Consider the following 18,122-nt stretch of genomic DNA (forward strand, 5'->3'; position numbering starts at 1 on the left):
CAACGTTGCTTATCACAATGCAGTCCTCGAGGTATTGTTTTTCGTCAGCTGGGTTCAGGATGGCAAAAGAGAACTCTGTCTTCATCAGCCCTTTTTAAACCTTAATCACACACCGTCCAGACCCACCCCATTGCCAGCCCATCTCAGTTTTTGGACAAATCAAAGTATTCACAGGACAGTCGTCCTCAATAGATTATATTACTGTCAGTCCTGCCATATTGGCCTCTAGGGGCAGCATTGTCCATGTATCATCTCTAGGTGCCAGTGATCCTTTGATCTTTGTAACCCACCATCGTCGATCATCCTGGCAGCCATGACTCTTTGAAGGAGTCGGCCCGGAGCCAGGCCTTTGTTAAACTTGCTAACTTTCAGATGCATATTTTGATATGCTACAAAGCTTTGAATGTAACTGGTTACATTCCAACTTGGGGGCCATCTGCCTGTATCAACCAGGGAGTGACATACCAGAAATATATTGAACCATGTTGCCATCCAACACTGAGGTTACAGCTAACTTTTCTGTTGCAGGCAAGCCTGGTCACTTTTGTGAGTAGACCATATTTCTTGGTACATGGCTCAATCCATTTTTGGGGAATCCATCTGGATACTAAGTAAAGTGTCATGGACAGATGTCCATGTTTTATCACATATAGAGTTAGTAATAAATCTTAGTAGCCAATATTGCAACCTTTCTTTAAAATAAAATAATTGCATTTTTTTCACTGATTGTGTTGACAATGTGTGTGCGATTTATTTTTATTACGTTTTGAATAGTGTGGAAATGGGTAGACTCCTAGTCAGGTTTTTACCCATAGGAGGTTTTCCCTTTACTTTCTACTCGAGTGACCGCATTGTACCTGGGGGAGGAGTTGAGGAGACATATTTTGCATGGACACAGACAATGATACAATGCTCAAGGATAGATTTGTATCACTTACCCTGGAATAATCCAATAATTACAATAATTTTTGGCTGAAGTCATGGTTTTGAAGTAGATATAACATGCCCTGCTAGATATAGGTTGCATAATCTTCTGTGTAAAATTGGTATCTTTTGTTCACAATATCTTTCAATTTCTCTATTTCCAGGCTTTTGGAAATGCCAAAACGGCACACAATAACAACTCCAGCCGCTTTGGAAAGTTCATTCAGGTCAATTACTTGGAGAGTGGCATTGTGCGTGGGTAAGCTTTATATGCGAAGGAATTTCTGTGATTTGCAGCATTACTAGTCTACCTCCACATTTCTAGCACCAAAGAAGAAATCCAGTGGTTATGGTTATGATTAGGGTTGTCCCGATACCACTTTTTTAGGACCGAGTACAAGTACCGATACTTTTTTTCAAGTAGTCACCGATACCGAATACCGATACTTTTTTTTAAATGTGTCCCCAAATGCAGCCATGTCCCCCACATATGCAGCCATGTCCCTCTAGCCATGTCCCTCACATATGCAGCCATGTCCCTCTAGCCATGTCCCTCACATATGCAGCCATGTCCCTCTAGCCATGTCCCTCACATATGCAGCCATGTCCCTCTAGCCATGTCCCTCACATATGCAGCCATGTCCCTCTAGCCATGTCCCTCACATATGCAGCCATGTCCCTCTAGCCATGTCGCTCACATATGCAGCCATGTCCCTCTAGCCATGTCGCTCACATATGCAGCCATGTCCCTCTAGCCATGTCGCTCACATATGCAGCCATGTCCCTCTAGCCATGTCGCTCACATATGCAGCCATGTCCCTCTAGCCATGTCGCTCACATATGCAGCCATGTCCCTCTAGCCATGTCGCTCACATATGCAGCCATGTCCCTCTAGCCATGTCGCTCACATATGCAGCAATGTCCCTCTAGCCATGTCGCTCACATATGCAGCCATGTCCCTCTAGCCATGTCGCTCACATATGCAGCCATGTCCCTCTAGCCATGTCCCTCACATATGCAGCCATGTCCCTCTAGCCATGTCCCTCACATATGCAGCCATGTCCCTCTAGCCATGTCCCTCACATATGCAGCCATGTCCCTCCAGCCATTTCCCCCATACCTTTGCCGCCGCCGCATGGAGAAAATCACAGCATTCATTTGAATAGCTGTTTTGCCCGCGCGTATAGACACTCCCCCTTGCTCGGCATTGGACAGATCACGATCACCCATCCAATCCCGAGCAAGGGGGAGTGTCTATACGCGCGGGAACACTACAGCTATTCAAATGAAAGTTGTGATGTTCCCGCACGCCGTTTAACCAATGCGGCGGCTTTCGATGCGGCGGCGCGATGCGGCAGCAGCGGCGCGGGGGGGGAAAGTATTCTATTTAGGTATCGGGGGTATTTGCGCGAGTACGAGTACTCCCGCAAATACTCGGTATCGGTCCCGATACCGATACTGGTATCGGTATCTGGACAACCCTAGTTATGATTCAAGGCAGCCAAGTGTTTCCCCTTAAAATTTTCTGATAGTCCTATCTAAAGATCTAAAACTAGCACCTTTGTCCTGCTTTGAGTCAGATATGTGTAATAACGATCTGTTGACCAGTTACCCACAGGAGCACTTGCTCTCTTTTCTGTTCAAAATCAGCACATGAGCACTGTGCTCTCTACTAAAGTAACAGCAGTGCTGAGCTGCTGTGGTCCTTCCCAGTGTGAACAGGGGAACAGTCAGAATGAGCATTGTTCAGTAAGACTGCAGGGGAGCCACAAAAGGCTGATAGAAGCTGTCTGTTTATTTTTATCCACTGGTTCCCTTTGACTGGATAGTGAATTTTATTCAGAAGGTAATATTGGCTATTAAAGCTGAAGGTCAGCACCAAACACATACAATATGTGCAATAGTGTGTATTTATCTGCAGGTGGCTGCTTCTAGTAAAAAATAATCTTTCTTGCAGTGCCTCTTCCATAGCCTCCTGTTACCTGATGCTGCCCTGAGCATCTCTTTGAGCCACTGCTTCTAAGAAAAGATGCATCGCTTAACTGCACACCATTGTGCCCTCACTGCCATTCATTGTGCCTGTATTACTATTCCCCCACAATGCATTGCATTCTTGGACTGGAGGAGGAGTACTTGAATAACAGGATTTTCACTGCCCATTCACAGAATGTGATGTACTGTGCGAGTGACATAATATAATATGAGCAATATGAACGGTGGTAAAGTCAGAAGGGGGAGCTCAAGCTGCTGCTGCTTACTACAATGCTAGAAAAGACCTGCTAAGGGCAGTCAGTATCTGGCGGCTATGAAGGTGGCACTGCAGGATTTTTTTTTAGCAGAAGCAGCTACTGGAATACATGCCATTACTCATAATTAAATGTGTTTCATGCTGTAAAACATATTAACTTAGAGGACGTTTGGGTATGACAACTTTTACATATTTACATTGGTCAAGCTTGTAAATATGTACGTGCCACCCCTGTGGGATCCCCCATGAAAGCTGAAAATCACTGTTGTGGACACCACTACAGTAGTAGTGGTGATCACTGCTAGCTTCCAAGTTCCATTTTGCTTGACTTCCCTGCTTCTTACTGAACACAGGAGGCTACTCGCTCACCCTGGAGAAATCTCTGGATGCAGAGATTTCTCTGGACAAGGAGATTGTGATGTCACCTCCCTGCCTTTCCACTGTGTTTAATAAGATAATCCTTTACATTCATTGAGAAAATGCAATGTGTTCCCTAAATGGCACCCGTGTTAAGGGAGCTACATTAAGGCAGTCGTCTGGCATGGGACCCTAGTAAAAATGGAGCCAAGTTAAATATCTACAACCATTGCACGTCTTTCAAATTCTAGTCTTAAGGCCTCATCCACACAGGATGCTCAGCTCCTCTGAATGCCTTTTTCTCCTGACAGGAGAAAAGTAGCTTAAAAAAAATTGTTTAAAGCCACGTTTTGCAAAAACACGTTTAGGCGTGTCAAGCTTTTGGGCATTCATTCGTTCATTCTGGAAAAAAATCAAGAGATGGTGTTGCGCTCCAATAGCATAGAATGGTGTAATTGGTATAATGTATAAATAACCAGAATAGTATAATTGATAAATGAATGTGCAAATAGACTGACTGAAAGATAAAAAATCGCTATAAATGCTAAGATGAGGTGCACCCAAAGGTGTACTGAATGAATGTGCAAACAGTGCAGATAAGATGACTTGGGTGCGTAAATAAAATCACGACGTAAAGATAATAGTATTTGCCGTCGCAGAGGAAATCGCAGGATGGTGTTATGCTCCAATCAAAATGAATGACTGGACATAACTGATATACAACAATGATGGATGAATAAAACGGTAAACTGAATAAGAGTGCAAATACATACAAATAGGTGACTGTATAATGTAAGTAAAATCACATCATATGAATGGTGGATGGAGCCGCAAGATTGTCCAATTGTTACAAAGTGTAAATCATGCTACTGCGACTCAGTCCAAGAGGTGAAGAAATTGCAAGGTGCAAGTAGAGTGCTGGGTGCAGAAATAGAATCGCAGCATAAAGATAATATATGCAGTCGCAGAGGAAATCGTAGGATGGTGTTATGCTCCCATCAACATTAATGACTGAACATAACTGATATACACCAATGATGGATGATGCAACTGCGACTCAGTCCAAGAGGTGATGCAATTTAATCAAAAGAAATTGCAAAGTGCGAGTTAAGTGCTGGGTGCTTAATGACATCAGCAGGTGGCAAAGGTGACTTGTTGGTGAATCTTCGTGTGTATGGTGACACTCGAAGGTGTGCTAGCAAATTACCATACGGCTGCAAGGTAAGCAGCTTTAAATAAAACCAATGGAATCACTCGGGGGTAGAGGGGATAACTCCTATCCGTCCTTCCAGTAGTGTGGCGCCTAGGGGGTTAAGGCTTCCTTCCAGGCTGGGTGGTCAGCAAGGTGAGATGGCTCCAGGTGTGTCACCAGGCGGGGTAGAGAAAACAGAGGAAGCTCTCTAGTTTTTAATATGTTTTAAACACTCAACAGTTTATTCAAACATATAACAAACAGGGTACTCGCATTTAAAACAGTGATGCAGTGTATATCAGAAACGAGCAGCGAGCTCACACTGTGCAAACGTCACTTCAGACGTTTTCTGATGATGAAACACCCAAGAGGCACTAATCCCCCTGGTAAAGCGTGCCATAACATTGAAGTGAAGAACTTGACCCTTAATGGCAGAAGCCTGGACAGCCGCCTACCCGTTTCACCAAGAAACCTTGGTCTATTTGTGGGCCGTATGTGAGCACAAAAGCACAAAGAGAAGCCGACTTTTGGAAGAAGGCCATAACAGACGGCTACACACACTGCCCAGACAACATCCAAGAAGTGATGCACAGCCTCTTTAGGATATAACACAGGAAAGGAAGGACCATAAAAGTCAGACACCACCTTCAGAAGGAAGAAGGGACAGATACGGAGAACTACCTTATCCCTGAATAAAACCAAATGGGCGGGCATACAGGACATGTGGAAGTGATAGTGACCAAACAGGCTACTTTCTGGGAGAGGGCAAGCAAGGGAAGACCTTCTCAAAGGGAGTCTACGGAAGAACAGAAATGACCAGATTCAGGTCCCAGGGTAGCACACAGCAGGAGCTACATGTCGAATCCCTTATACTAAAGTACGAACCAAAGCGTGCATGGCCAAAAATGGCATTGAAAGAAAATCGTAAGGTTAAAGCCCTGGCCCTTAATGGTACTTAAGTCCAGTTTCTGATCAACACCCCAATAGAACAAGGTCAAAACCTGAGACCCCAAGAGGAGGCATATGGGGGTGCAAATCTACAGTCTCATCGTGAAATATGAGAATCTATGTGTCCCAATAGCAGGCGACCGATACCTCCTTCCTGCTGTACTCCAACTGCATGATTCACACACTTGTGGGGGGAGCCCTGTGAGGCACAGGCCGAGACAGACCTGCCACCCCCACTGGAAGCAGGTACAAGTCGGCCACATTGAAGAGAGCAGGGTCAGAGCCCAGCACAAAAGTAGCCCCACAGCATCTGGGTCAACAAGACTACAACATAGACCTGGAGGAGAGTAGTAGACCCCACAGGGCAAACCACCTCAAGAAGCACCCGCAGCCCACCATCACTCCAAGGGGAAGGTTGGGCGTCCTTTTTATCGGTCCAACCAAGGTAGTGAATAGCACTCCTGAGACAGATTCACCTCCCACCTGTTGGCCATGGTAACACTGTGACACCTACAACAGGTGCCCGAGAGACTTTTTTAACTCTCTGGCTGCGCCGATTCAGGATGGGGCTGTTGTGGCTGACCCATAGGTTGGCTAAAAGTCTGCATGCCCTTGCCGGCCAGACTGAAGCGACTACTGGATCTAGATTATCCAGCCTGTTGCCCAGCCCAGCTGTTGATTAAAGATCACCACAGGAAAAGTCCTAGGGAATAAAAAGGAAGAAAACCTATAGAACCACAGATCTCAGCCGGGAAGCCAGGTCCTTACTCCTACACTAGGCAGAAAAAACTGAGCTGTCTATAGCAGAGAGGGGGTTTACTACCAGCTAGGATAGCTGTTTGTTTTTTCCTGTCTAGTGTTCTACTCCTGAAGGTCTCACTATAACCCTGTGGTTAAGAATATGAAGAGATGTGTCTATCAATGAACAGGAAAAATTATGAATTCTGGCCAATAAAATGAAACAACCCTCAAGGGCTAAACGCAGTTGCAAAATGCTTACAAACGTTTGAGCACCTCAAACGTTTTTCTGCCCAAACGCTGCTCCTGTGAGTTTATTTTTCTGTGCATGGCCACATAGGCTAATATATATTGCAGTGTTTTAGAAGCTAAACAGAAAAAATATAAATGCTCTTAACCACCAGCGACTTATCCGTAGGTCGCTGCACATCATACTGCTAGCCGGCTTTCGGCTCTCTTGTAATGGCAATCGCAGTGGCTAACTAGCCGCTTGATTGCTATTACAACCAGTGGAAGGGGACGTTGGTGATGGTAACTCAGCAATGACATAACATCACTTTCTGTTTACCTGGATATCAACAGCCCCATTTAAAAAAAAAAAAAAATGAAAGTATTAAACACAGATCTTGGTGTTTGAATGATTTCAAGGGCAGAGGAGAGATTGCTATCACAAAGGATGTTTACATTCCTTGTGACAGCAATAAAATTGGTTTAAAAAATAAAATGAAAGCAGCAGTGTAAAAAATTAAATCAATTCTGTTAAAAAAATATATATATAAAAATTAAAGTGCTACCGCCCATCCCGTCCCGCCCCTTGTGCTAGTGCGGAAAGGCAAATGCGTGTACCGGTCACACATGCACACAAAAAGCGATTTGTCCCACACATGTGAAGTATTGCAGTGAACTTCAGATCTTGGGCAGTAATTCTAGCATTGGACCTCTATAAATCTAAAGTGGTAGCCTGTAAAAGCTTTAAAGCGTCGCTGAAGGATGGTAAAATGTATGCGGTTTGTCTCCACTGCACACTTTTAAAGCATTATTTGGTATATACTAGGTGTAACATCTTTTTATACTTTACAATAAAATTGGGTTATATATTGTGCTTTTTTGCATTAAAATTTAAAAAAGGGTATAGTTTGCAATAAAATTGTGCTTGAAAAACTGGTGCGCAAATATCGTGTGACATAAAAAAATTGCAACACAACATTTTGGCTTCAAAAAATATGTTTGTAGGTTCCAACAAATTGTCTAGCAAAAAAATACAGATTTTTTTTTTTTAACATGTAAAAGTCTGGATCCTAAATTCAAACCCTTGGGCGTTTCAAGATCAGTGGTGGGATGCAGAAGGTCGTGCTTTTTCTAAAAGACTGACTGTAGGGAGCTCTACGGTCGCCCTGGTGAACATTTATCTTAATTCGAACCAGATAGCGCTTCTGGAACCGGTTCTTGCCAAACTGGGGGAATTCGCAGAAGGAGTTGTGATATTGGGGGAGATGTGAACTTCACAATGGACCCAGCCCTGGACGTCTCTAGAAGAGCTTCCCATGTTTCCTACGCAGCACTGAAACGCTAAAAGAAGAGCTTTCATGCTTTTCCATCTTGTAGATATATGATGCATATGCCATCCAAATCCGCACGATTACACATTTTCTGGTCTAAAGTCAAGTCTGCTTCCATTGATGCAATCACCCCTGAGACGTGGATGTGGAAGCTAAACGATGCATTGATCCAAACTCCAGCAGTTATTAAAGTCTCTAGGGAGCTGCGCTTTTTCTTCTCTAATGTGCACCTATGATGGTGTGGAAGGCACATAAGGGGTACATCAGGGGTGTCCTGATTAAGATTGGGTCGTGTCTCAAAAGAGAAAAAGCTAAACAAATGGTGGGGGAAAGATCAAGGCCTTAGATGGACAAGAAATCGCTGGCCAGCAAGGCTCTAGTGGACCTCACGATTCTGAGTAACCAACATCTGTTCAATTGCGACAAGCTCCTGGCATGCGCTCTTTTCAGCTCAACAAGCTCGCACATTCATACCTGAACTTCTTAATGAGACTAACCATAAGGTCCACTCAACAGAGGATATTGCTGAGATATTTCAAAGGTCCTTCAGACCGTTGTCCTCTGGTTAACCTATCGTGTGTACGAGACTTTAAGGTTCGACCTTGTATTATATGGTTTTGGTAAATCTGAGGACAAAAATCTGCAGAAAATCTAATAGTGTGTATGGGACTTTAGACACATCGGTCTGGGTCAGCAGATTATGCACTGGATTCATGCTGTTTACTCTGGTCCTGCTCTAGTAAAGGTAAATGGTCACCTTGTCTAATCCTTTGGGATCACGAATGGGACATGACAGGGGTGTCCCCCCCTCTCCCCCTAATATTTATCCTGACTCTTGAGCCCTTTTTATGATTGGTAAAACAATCCTGATGCTACTGGCATACATCTAGATTGGGCATTGTCTGCCAAGATTGTGGCATGCAATGATGACTTACTATTTTTTTTTGTCTAATCCTCTGGTCTCCCTCCCAAACCTGCCCTCTGAACTAAAGACTTCTGAAAAAAATTGTTTCTCAGATCAATTATCAGAAGTCTGAGACATTGACATATTTAGGCATCTCTCGCCCTAGTAAAGTGGAAAACATAATTTTTACAAAATTTTCCTCCTCCCATTGGCGGCTATCAAAAAGTGGGTACCGGTGGAACAAGCCCCTTCCAGGGGCCGTGTTGGAATCTGTTCCGTGGTGTCAAAAGTATTTGCCGATTTGGGTGCTCGCTCTATGGTTGGCAAAACCTGGCGGATCTGTTCCATGGCGTTTCAGCATCTCTCTATCGCTCCAAGCCCTTCTCTGCTTACCCCCATAGTTGGCAACCCTGCTTTCAGCCCTGGCCTACGAGACTCTAGATTTCAAGATTTGAAATCTACTGGGTTGTTTCAGGCGCGGCACTTTTGTCGTAATTAGACAGTGGGTTACTAGACCGCTAACCATGGAAGACCTGAGATATGCAGGACTTCATTGGTTCCATACCTTCCCTGGATGCCTTTTGATATACGCCTTACCACGTTTGAGCTTTTATGTGTTCTGCATTCTATATTGCACCACACGATTTCTCAGACTGCTTGTTGATATCTCCGCAGCTGGATTGCAGACTTTCCTATATTGCCAGGTAAAAATGAGACCTAGGCCTGAACTTTTACAGATGCACAGGTGGAGAGATTTCTCCTGTTCTCGTACAAAACCTCTATCTGTGCTAAGCACCAGGAATCTGAGTTTAAAAGAGAAGTTTGTGTTTGGGGTTTTTTTTTTCCGCCGTCATACTTGGGTCTGATGCTGCATCTGTCCCCCAGTGCCTCTACACTGAGAACCGAACAATCGAACATTGCCAATGGTTTGGTTCTCACAGCTCCCCGGGCAGAGGGCTGCTGACTGTCAATCAGCAGCTCTCTGCTCTGCTCCTCCATGCTCATTGAAGCGCTGAGCTGTGGCGGAGCAGGGAGCGACCGTCTCGGGCTCTCTGAGATGGGTGTCGATCCAACTTCCGTTGTTGGGATGACACGGTACCTGGACTGACTTTTGTGATGTCCGCAGGGAGCGGATTCCAGTCCACGCTCTGCTTGAAAAGTGTAACAAAGGTGGAAAACGAATTGAGCTTCTGTGACCCATAGAAGAAGCCCAGCCAAACAAGTTTAGGCTGGACTACTCCTTTAAAGTGCTGACCTGGTGATACCATACCCCTATAAAAATTCATAGGATGTTTTTGCAGTGCTCGGATCTATACTGGAGGTGTGGAGAGGACTCGGGTTCATTTCTTCACATTTTCTGGTCTTGTCGCTTACTGCAATCATACTGGGCAGAGTTTCATCGCATAACCCAAAAATTCACTAACCTTGTGTTGCTGAAAGATTCTCTGGTTTTCGAGTAAGGTCCACAGACGCTCCATTTACCTCTTCTGATTACAACAGCGAAAGGCTGTATACGTATACATATAAATTTGGATTTTTGTTCTGTTTTTTTTGGGGGGTTTTTTGTACGGCTTTCACAAATGCATATTGATAAATGGTAGCGAATAATATCTGTAGAGGACGTTTAAATTTAGTCTGAGCTTGTGGTTGGGTCTTTTTTTTTATCTGAGTATGCCATTGCTAACCAGAGTTCCATGTGCACATCTGCTTGAGGACGATACAACAAAGGGTACAATGCCATAGACTCATATATTAAAAAGCAAGGGCAATTATGACTTTTCATTTTTGCACAGTATCTTAATGTAGAACTAAAAGTAAAACTTGCAAGCATTGGGCTGGCTTGTGGGAGGAGTTATACATATATCAAAATGCTTTCATTGGTGAATGTCTGCATAGACAGTTTGGAAAACTGAATTTGCATATGGAGTGCCCAAGGTAATGCAAACAACATGTGATTCTGAGCTTCTATGATTGAAAGAAGCTAAATCTATTGACTGAAAGGGATAGGCCATTGACTGTAAGGCCAGGAGGAATCCCCTAGCCTAGAAAGATGCACGTCCTCCAGCCAGGAAATGAGGCAGGCTTGATCTGACTGTGTTCACAGCTATCCACTCTGTGCTGTACATGCGAACAAGGGTCCTTCTTACCCCTAATACTGTTTCTTATCTTTATTTCTTTTTTACAGTGTTCTCATAGTTAATATTGTTTTTGTTATTTTGTTAGAGCTGTGGTGGAAAAATACCTCCTTGAGAAATCCCGACTTGTGTCTCAAGAAAAGAATGAAAGGTAAGATACAGTGCAATGATCAGTTTTAGAGGACCATTATACTCCTGTGTCCTGTACAATGAATTACCCCGCAATATCTCTTTCCTTCTCACAAATAACACTAGTAATGTATTCAATAATAAAAATGTTAGGATTTGAGATCAGCCTCCCCTTAATCTTTGCAAAGGACTCATGCACACTGGGCTTAAAAATGCAGCTTTTGACTGACTTTTTTTTTTTTTTACTGTAAATGCACCTTTTCGTTTAGCCCATGCATGGATGCACATGTAGGCACTTACAAGCATATTAGAACAAGAGTGTTTCACCCTGAAAATAAATTAAAAAAACATCACCAACACATTTAGTTTAGGAGGGAGCAGAGAAAATGTTTGATGTGCCTAAAGAGTAGACCGGTTTAAAGTGGATGTAAGCCCACTCTCATCCTTTCTAAACTACTGCCATGGTGTTGATCTATAAGGATATAGATGTCTCCTGCATGTATCCTTACCTGTCAAATGTCTCCCCTCTGTCTGTTATAAAAACTGAAAAACTGCAGATTCTGTGGGTGGGTCTGTTGTCTGGAGCTCTGTGAGGGGGAGTAGTGATGTCGGACTCCCCACCCTCCTGTGTATTCTGTACACTAAATTCTGCTATGATCACTAACATGCAGTCAAAATCCAGAAAAGTAATCGCATGACTTTAGAAAAGGAGTGGGGGTGGAAATTAAAAAAAAGAATGCCTGTCTCCACGCTAGTGCATGAGATTTGTAAATAACCTGTCACAGCAAGGGGGCGGAACGGACTAAGGTTTTTGTCAGGAACGAGTATGGATATCGAGATGCTAAGAGGCCTCCCCTTGCGGCTGAGTGCAGCACGACCCTGAAGTTGGGAACAGGAAGCACAATGCCCACAGAAGCACGGTAGGCCAGATGCTTGCTTGCAGTCTGATGAGCTCAGCTCAGAGGGATGGCTGAGGCAGGAAGAACTGAACTTGTAGTATTTAAATTAACGGAAATACCAGAAGCCAGGCCGGGGGTCAAACACAGGTAGGTCAGTCCAGAGCATATACAGGGGCGAGCCAAGGTCATACACGAGCAGGGTTCAGGTACAAGCCGAGGGTCAAGTCGGGTGGTCAGGAAGCAGAAGCAGAGTCGAGAAGCAGGCCGAGGGTCAAACACAGGAGATCAGGAAGCAAGGTTAAGGCAAGCCGGGTCACGGCGGATAAGCACGGATCAGTAGACAAGGTCAAGGTACACAGGAGACTGAAGAGATAATCCAGCAATGAGCAGCTCCAGCAACAGGCTTAAATAGGTTTTCAGGTTACAAGGAGGAAGTACCACCCACCTTAGTCACCAATAAGAGGATTGCTCAGAGCTGGATTAACTCTGTGTGGCAAGACTGGGCACAGATGATAGGAAATCTTTTATACTGTACATTGTGACATCAAAAAAAAAAAAAATTGGGTTTACATCCACTTTAACACTTGAGCATTTAAGAATTCCGTTGGCCAGAATAAATTACTATTCTGGCCAATGGAATCCATAAACGTTTAAACACATGATGCGCCTAAAATTGCATGCATAATGCGACTTTAGATCCTTTTTTTTAAGCAGACTTTCAGTTTTGGGGAGCTGAGCAAAAGCTTTGTGTGCATGACTCCTTAAACTGGGAGGGGGAGGGTCATCTGTTTTTAAGTTGTTTGCCTACAGTTGTTTAGCGCTGTCATTTTTACAGATTGGATCCATTTTATTTGTTTCCTGCTAACATTACTGTATCTTGTGGGACATAGTGTGTGTGTAGAATATCACAGGTAAAGGTTATACCTTAATTTAATGATATCCACTCATTGCCTTATCAATTTCGGATTTTTTTTTTTTTTGTAAGATCTAGGGAAACATTTTCAACTTCCCTTGAAATCCATTTACGGATATCAATATATGGCCTATTACTAGGACATTTGGGGACAGGATACAAAAATGGAAGGACCTCCTACTAACCTTGCTGGGCAGAGTGAATTTATTTAAAGCGGAGTTCATCCAAAAGTGGAAGCTGCGCTTGTCTGCCTCCTCTCGCACATTTGGCACCTTTCGGGGGGGAGCGGTTACATGTTTTTGACAAGAACCCGTCCCCACTTCTGAGAGATCTCGCAGTTGCTAAACGAATCATGCCCAAAAAGACTGAGTGCTGTGCACACTTATGCAACCATATTTTATTTTTACTTCCCTCCACCTAAAAGATTTGTCTGTTGTTCAACTGAGTTGTACAGTTTATAGGTCACATTAAAAGTGGAAAAAGTTCTGAAATTATTTCTTTGTCCCATTTTTTTTACATCACAGAAACCTGCTATTTTAACAGGGATGTGTAGACTTTATTTTCATCAGATATGACATGAGTGGACTCAAATAATTTTCACAACTGCAAACAGAGCTAGGGATACCTACTACTTGGCGTTTTCCATATACCAGACTATAACACGCACAGTCTGTTTGGGGCTGAACCAGTCACGCTTGCTAATACCACCCTAGAAAAGCTCCTGTTGAGACCAGAACATTCTAAGCTAATATCTGGTTACTATTGTACTCTAATATGGGTTAAGAGTAGAAAAACCCCAAAGGGTTAGGGAAAGATGGTACACCATTATGCCACAACTGGCGGATAATTTGGGGGAGGAGGTGCTTAATTCTTGTGTGGACACGGTTATCTCTCCCAGAGACAAGATGATCCAGTTGAGATATCTACACCAAATTTACTATACTCCTCTTCGACTGTTTAAAATGGGGAACATGCCTTCATTTGGTATAGGAGGGCAATAGGGTCCACCCTCTTTTGGTGCTAGGTCACTCAGTTGATGGGTACATTTGACCTCCCAAACATATGCAGCCCTATGACTGGGCTTTTGGGGATAATGAAGGATGTACAAGAAAAACGGAAATGGAAGGCGCGCACACCTAGTGCATTATCAGAGATACTTTTAATAATAAAAAATGTTAGTGTAAAAGTCGGTACTCGCAAAATGCAACTGACAAAAGGTCACAAACGCAGTGCATGGACATGCACAGAACACGGGGTACAGCGAACGCGTTTCGGGGGCGCACCCCCTTCCTCAGAGCCTAGTACCCACTTTTTTATACAAATTTTTTTTTATTCAACTTTTTTAATATTAAATTATCTCTGGTAATGCACTAGGTGTGCACGCCTTCCATTTCCGTTTTTCTTGTAGTTCCTTTCGGATTACCCCATCTGAGGAAGGCAGCATCCACCTAGTTCTGGGATACCATATATACCTTTCACACCACCATTTTATCTGACATCTGTTATGTCACACCTTGGAAGACCTATTAGCGCTGAAAGTGACTGTTTTTTGAATTGATAATGAAGGATGAGCTTGTGGACAAAAATGAGAACCCTTTTGCGATTTGTTATTTTTCATATGTCGGCAAATTGATCGCAATACACTGGATTCAGGTGGACTACCTTGCGTTATCGGCCTGGAATTCTTTGGTCAACTCTGTTACCCTCTACAGAATGACTTATGATGCTAGGGGGTGCCCTAAAAAAATTACCAGAATTTGGGCCAGATGGGTGGAATCCATGAAAACAGTAGCTGACAGACCTTTTTTGTGTGTAAAATAACAAACATGTTATTCTTACCTCCACTGTGCAGCTCGTTTTGCACAGTCTCCCTGAACCTGGTCTTCTGGGCTCCCTCGGCAGCTGTCTCGGCTCCTCCTCACAAGAGCTTTCCACCTTCGTGCGAGCTAGCTCGCATGGTGGAAAGCTTTTGCGGGTGTGATACAGCAGCGGGCATAGCCGCCGACTGTATCACTCGGCCCCGGCGCGCTGCGTCATCGGATGTGATTGACGGCAGCGCCAGCCAATGGCTGTGCTTCTATCAATCCACCCAACCTAGCCAATCAACGGCCAGGCTGGGGACCAAAGAGGATGACTGGGACGAGTGCGGGACTTTCGAGGGGTGAGGTAAGTAAAACGGGGGTTCGGGGGGGGTACCGTCAAATGTTTTTTTCACCTTAATGCATCCTATGCATTAAAGTGAAAAAACATCCATCTTTACAACCCCTGACATGAGAACTCTGAGAAAACCAAGTATTTTATAATATAATATAAAATAAAGTAGTAGCCCACTCTGAAACCATGGGGGGGGGCCTTTTTTGTGTTTTTTATCAAAAAAAATATGTTTTGGATTGATTTACAAAAAACAAAATGTCTTATGTACACATGCAGTTATTTGGGAAGGATGTATGGAAAATCTGTCCTGTATCTGAAAAGCATTGTTATACTTGATTCTGTCTATTTGTGTTATGCAATTTGCTTTGTGCTTGTAGCAAAAAAAAACTCTTCTAAAAAGGTTATACCTAAATGGTGGATTTCACACCCATAAAAGACACCACGAGTGGAATATTTCACAGATTGAAAATTTTTAATGCACTATTCTCTAATAGTGTTTGGACTTTTTAAGCACTGGACATTTATTGTGTTTGCTTACGATCACTGGATGTTATTGGATTTTTTTGGAGTATTAGTACTTTTGAATAGAATCAAATTATTTAAATACTTTTTGGATGTATAATATAGTATTTTTTATTGCACACATTGGTATATTACACCAGTGCAGCACTCTTTATATATCTACTATATGTGAGGACAACGCATTCAGTGATTGGAGCAGCTGTCAGCTTAACACAGATAACACTTTAGTTTTATCAAAGTTTTTTGGGCAGCACACTGGGTTTTTTCTTTTTATGTATTCTGAATTGCACTGTTTCTTCCACAGGAATTATCATGTTTTCTACTATTTGCTTCTGGGGGCTTCAGAAGAGGAAAGGCAAGCCTTCCAGCTCAATAAGCCTGAAGACTACTTCTACCTCAACCAGGTAATCTAAAAAGGACAATTAAATTCTGGGAATAACACAGGTCCCAGAACACAGCGGTGACCAGTGAGGACGCGACTCGTGTATACGCATTAGGGAACCGGGCAGTGAAGCCGCAACGCTTCACTTCCTGATTCCCTCACCGAGGATGTTGGCGGGGGAAGCCGAAAAATGAGCGATTGCTCGGCTTCGGCTGCCGACATCGCAGGCACCCTGAACAGGTAAGTGTCCATTTATTAAAAGTCACCAGCTGCAGTATTTGTAGCTGCTGGCTTTTAATAAAACATTTTTTAGGTGGACCTTCCGCTTTAACCTTTTATCTATCTATATAATGTATATCGTATATAGGTTATGCATGCAGCATATAAAGCACATGTTAAGTTGCCACCACAGACTTTATAATTTTAAAGTAAAGTACATACCATTTTTGTGTGGTGTTTCTTAAATTATTATACTTTATCTTTACTTTTTCTTTGCATGCATTTCAATGATTATGCATTAAGGGACCATTTGAACTGTCCCAGTGTGTTGTGGTGCATTATCATACACGTTGCATTCATTTTGAATGAATTTTATTTATATATATATATATATATATATATATATATATATATATATATATATATATATATATATATATATATATATATATATATATATATATATACACATTTTTTTTTTTTTTTTTACAGTATATGTACCATTTTATATAATGCACACCACTGCGCACAAGTTGATATCTGTGTTGCATGTAGCTAAAATATGCTGGCTAGGTGCTGGCTTTACAGTATTGCTGCGACATATGATAAAACACACACTGTGCAATGCAATTGTCTAAATATGGTTAAAGGTCTTTCAGCTGCAACAAGTGATAGATCAGCAGTACATGGAATATCTGTTTTCCACAGGATTTACATTAGGACAGCTATCTACTGTTTTCTTTACAGCAAACTGTAAAATGTGTTCTGCTTTTCAAATTTAATGGGGACAACTACATGTACTGCTATATAGGAGATGTGCTTGTTGTGATAGACATATGGTAGCCATTAGTAATGTATTCGGCATGTTCACTTTCTTGTGTAGCAGGGAAGTATTTATCTTGTGCTAGAAATCATGATTTTTGTGTCATGATGCAAACAGTATTTGTTAATAAAAACCTTAGGCCAATGTAGCTTTTTCAAAACAACTTGTTTGTGGAAATTGTTTTGTTAACCTTCTGGCCAGCTTTGACACCCACTTGATGAAACGATGAGCTGAAATTGTGTTGGTACTCAAAATTGAAGTTAATTCCCCATTGCAGACTTTCAGGGCAAATTGGATTGGTGTTTGTGGCTTAGAAGCCTATTTTTTTTTATTACTGCCACTTTGATACGTTGGGCACATAGAGCTTACTCACATTCCAGCTTTTGGCACTTTAGAGTAATCGGACAACGGAAACTCAATTGTTTGGTAGATGAGGATTACTTCATGTTGTGCTTCTTTTCCAAAATGAAAAGACGCTTCTTTGAGTAAAGTGGTGTGTTTATTTATTTTTTATTTTTATTTAATTAGTAGTTTAGAGAGCTTTGTTTTTGTCGGTCCTATACACTTCTCTCTTTTAGCTCTTTTCATAGAAAACTTTACTGTTGTATATAGTTCGAAGATATGATTTCCAAATTTTAAAGTTTCTTTCTTACTTTTACTTGTAGCATAACTTTAAGGTGGAGGATGGAGAAGATCTTCGACATGATTTTGAAAGGTTGAAGCAAGCAATGGAAATGGTTGGATTCCTCCCAGCTACTAGAAAACAGTTAGTATTTTTCATGGTCTTCGTCTCGATCTATCAAAGTTCTTGTAGCAGTAGGGGCCCCTTTTTATACTTGTTTAAAAATGTGACACTGGAAAAAAAAAAAGCAACCTGAATGCAAATTAACGCTCCTGTCACTAAATAAATTAGTTGGCTTACAGTCCTGTTTTCAAGGTGCGTGTTTGCTTCGCTTCAAATATTATACCCCCGTTCAAAGCCTCCATAGAATTTCGCTGTTTAGCTTCGCTTTGTTTTGGAGGTATTGCAGGTATGAGATATCCAGGGATCTATTGGGAGGACACTGAACCAGGAA

At 42.5% G+C, this 18,122-nt stretch overlaps 1 protein-coding gene across 6 annotated transcripts in view; it reads left to right on the forward strand.

Annotated features, from left to right (window-relative positions):
• MYO9B (myosin IXB) overlaps positions 1–18,122 on the forward strand; it is a 201,472-nt gene that overhangs the window by 79,558 nt on the left and 103,792 nt on the right. For all 6 annotated transcript variants that reach the window (XM_040321203.1, XM_040321187.1, XM_040321208.1 and 3 more), the window contains exons 3-6: positions 1,089–1,183; positions 11,094–11,156; positions 15,927–16,026; positions 17,712–17,812. In XM_040321203.1, coding sequence (XP_040177137.1) covers positions 1,089–1,183; positions 11,094–11,156; positions 15,927–16,026; positions 17,712–17,812 — 359 coding nt within the window. The remainder of the gene's footprint in view (positions 1–1,088; positions 1,184–11,093; positions 11,157–15,926; positions 16,027–17,711; positions 17,813–18,122) is intronic.

Source organism: Rana temporaria, chromosome 1 (assembly GCF_905171775.1).
Source record: "Rana temporaria chromosome 1, aRanTem1.1, whole genome shotgun sequence".
In the NCBI taxonomy this organism is placed as follows: Eukaryota; Metazoa; Chordata; class Amphibia; order Anura; family Ranidae; genus Rana; species Rana temporaria.